Source organism: Poecilia formosa, unplaced genomic scaffold (assembly GCF_000485575.1).
Source record: "Poecilia formosa unplaced genomic scaffold, Poecilia_formosa-5.1.2 Scaffold298, whole genome shotgun sequence".
NCBI lineage: Eukaryota > Metazoa > Chordata > Actinopteri > Cyprinodontiformes > Poeciliidae > Poecilia > Poecilia formosa.
In genome coordinates this window covers 768,358-771,799 of record NW_006800237.1, presented here as the reverse complement: position 1 = coordinate 771,799, position 3,442 = coordinate 768,358, and the positions used below count along the sequence as shown (strand labels likewise).

Below are 3,442 nucleotides of genomic sequence, written 5' to 3'. Positions count from 1 at the left end.
TTATATTTGGCAGATTTCTACAATATATCTTCATTTTTTTATTCACTTTTCATTGCAGAGGAGATCTCAGATCTGACTGAACAGATCGGTGAGACTGGTAAGAGCATCCATGAGCTGGAGAAAGCTAAAAAGACTGTGGAGACTGAGAAGTCTGAAATTCAGGCTGCACTGGAAGAAGCTGAGGTAAAACATTTCTCGTCAGATGAACAACAATTTATAAAATACATCTACATATGCATACTCTCATACCTTTATATGTCTGTCATCTAACCTTGTTATATGCTTGACCTTTCAAGGGCACCCTGGAGCATGAAGAGTCTAAGATTCTCCGCGTCCAGCTGGAGCTCAACCAGGTCAAGAGCGAGATTGACAGGAAGCTGGCAGAGAAGGATGAAGAAATGGAGCAGATCAAGAGAAACAGCCAGAGGGTGATTGACTCCATGCAGAGCACTCTGGATGCTGAGGTCAGGAGCAGGAATGATGCCCTGAGAGTCAAGAAGAAGATGGAGGGAGACCTGAACGAGATGGAGATCCAGCTGAGCCACGCCAACAGACAGGCTGCCGAGGCCCAGAAACAACTGAGGAATGTCCAGGGACAACTCAAGGTGAGTTTTTTATTAAACAAAAATTAGAAGAATTTTAGAGGAAAACCATTCTAACATCCAAATTTATATTGCTGTTAGGATGCCCAACTGCACCTTGATGATGCTGTCAGAGGACAGGAGGACATGAAGGAGCAGGTGGCCATGGTGGAGCGCAGGAACAGTCTGATGGTAGCTGAGATTGAGGAGCTGAGAGCCGCTCTGGAGCAAACAGAGAGATCACGTAAAGTGGCCGAGCAGGAGTTGGTCGATGCCAGTGAGCGTGTTGGACTGCTGCACTCTCAGGTTGGGTTTTAGTTATTCACAAGAAACCAGGCCTTTCCAAGTCATGCAAGTCACACTTCTAAATTGTATCATTCCGATTAAATTTCAGAACACCAGCCTTCTGAACACCAAGAAGAAGTTGGAAAGTGATCTGGTCCAGGTTCAGGGTGAGGTGGACGATGCAGTTCAGGAAGCCAGAAACGCTGAGGAGAAGGCCAAAAAGGCTATCACTGATGTCAGTCTAAATATCAAACATGATCTAATTGCAACCCCTTTTTATTAACTGGTTTTAACCCAAAACCGGTGACAAACCATTTCTTCAGGCTGCCATGATGGCTGAAGAGCTGAAGAAGGAGCAGGATACCAGCGCTCACCTGGAGAGGATGAAGAAGAACCTGGAGGTTACAGTCAAGGACCTGCAGCACCGCCTGGATGAGGCTGAGAACCTCGCCATGAAGGGAGGCAAGAAGCAGCTCCAGAAACTGGAGCAGAGGGTATGAACAATTTTTGCTGTAAATTCACGTGGTGTAAATAACTTGTAGTCATATTAAATTGTTTCCTTTTAAACAGGTCCGAGAATTGGAGACTGAAGTTGAAGGTGAGCAGAGACGTGGAGCCGATGCTGTTAAAGGAGTCCGCAAATATGAGAGGAGAGTTAAGGAGCTGACCTACCAGGTGACTATTCCATTCTGTGTTTTCTAAGCACTTATTAAGTACCTCTAAAACCAAAAAAAATAATATTATTTAACTCTGTATTAATTGTTGTGTTATTTGGAATAAGTCTTGACAAACCTTTTGTTCATCTATGTAGACCGAGGAGGACAAAAAGAATCTTGCAAGACTTCAGGATTTGGTGGACAAATTGCAGCTCAAAGTGAAGGCCTACAAGAGACAGGCTGAGGAGGCGGTAAGTGAAATGACTGATTGTCTGCCACCAAACAATGCCCCCTTTAAGTTAGCACATTACCAAGCTTTAATTTGGCATTTTGTGTAAACTAAAATAATTGGTATCTCAAAACCTTCAGGAGGAACAAGCCAACACCCACATGTCCAGGCTCAGGAAGGTCCAGCATGAGATGGAGGAGGCTCAGGAGCGTGCTGACATCGCTGAGTCTCAGGTCAACAAGCTCAGAGCCAAGAGCCGTGATACTGGAAAGGTGAGATCACATCTCAAAAAAATGATACCATCAACACAAGCTCTTTGACTATATCGTTTTATGATTGACTTTGGAATTTAATGAATATTTGCAGAGCTATTTTTATTTGATAAATATTTTATCTTTTTCTTTCTGAGAGAAAACTGTCTACCTTAATGTTTGCATCTTATACTGATTCATTTTTTTTCTTCTTTTTTTCTAGTCTGACAGCGCTGAGTAAGAGACACTCTCCATTGTGGAACATTATAATGCGGTTCATATAATATGAACTAGCTATAAAATGTCATCATATAATGTACTATTTCAATAAATATCTTTAAAATGTAATACCATTCAATGGTTTTGTTTCACTTTCTTGAAATATAACTTTAGAACGAGTTAGTCACTTATCCATAAAGGACAGATTTTTCCTCATTGTGTTTACTCAACAGAGAAGAGATCTTTTAAAACCAGCTTTCTTTTGTTTTCTAAAGTAAGAATGATTTTTCATCACCAGAGAAAGACAAAAGTCAGATTTTGATCAAACACTAACTTTGAATAACGTTGGAATGGTGTCAGTTTACCCACCAACGGTAAAAATAATGTCCACTGAGGATTAATATCAAAAGGTATTTTTGGCTAAATGACCTTAACAATTCCAATACTTTTATGTAAACCCCTGTGCAAAACCAGAGGCTAAAAGACTTGATGAAAAAATGTATTATACTCCACATTACAAAGTAGAAAGCACAAGGCCAGCTTTATAACTTTGTATTTGGTCAAATATTATAAAATAACACAAGCAAAGCGACATCTGTGTTTTAAATAAAAGGACAGGTGAAGCATTTTCTTTTACAGTATTTTAATACATTCATAAACCAAGTTTCATTACAACACTAAAGGAATTTCTTAAGTCATGCATTATGGAAACCTTGATTTTCGAGCAAGCTATAAAATTATCATTTTAAGAGGAATATAAACCTGATTAAAAAATATACACACTGAAATTGCCATGCACAAGATAAAACTGGAGCTAGAATATCTTTAAGGACATATTTAAAAGTAGTTCTGTGTCTTGCATTTAGTGAACTTAGGCAACTGCACTGACTGCAACAAGGAATATATTAACTTTTTAAAGGAACATTTTTTCTTAAATGTGAATGGGATCATCCTCAATTTTTTTTCAATTTAAAAAGTTTAGTTCTCTTTGATCTTCTACATCTTAGCAGAAAAAGACATTCAACACTGTTTCATTAAATTATGTGTGCAGTTTTACATCTATTGTGAAGCAATGCTCTTCCAAGAAGAATTTACGTCGAAACAAAAGCAAATCCAATTTTAAAATATGTAAAGGCTTCTTCAAACACTTACTGTCTCAGGAAGATATTTTATATTCACTTGCTATACTGTACCCCTGCATCTACTACATAGTAAAACTGA

General features: G+C 38.8%; 1 protein-coding gene across 1 annotated transcript; it reads left to right on the top strand.

Moving 5' to 3' along the window:
* Positions 1 to 6: 6 nt before the first annotated feature.
* Positions 7 to 2,355, top strand: LOC103152038 (myosin-7-like; the record flags this gene model as incomplete). The annotated part of the gene is made up of 9 exons (XM_007572364.2): positions 7 to 183; positions 297 to 605; positions 684 to 887; positions 976 to 1,101; positions 1,190 to 1,360; positions 1,437 to 1,541; positions 1,678 to 1,773; positions 1,892 to 2,023; positions 2,226 to 2,355. Coding segments are annotated over 9 exons (1,338 nt in total), but the record flags the coding sequence as incomplete, so codon positions are not given.
* Positions 2,356 to 3,442: the final 1,087 nt, after the last annotated feature.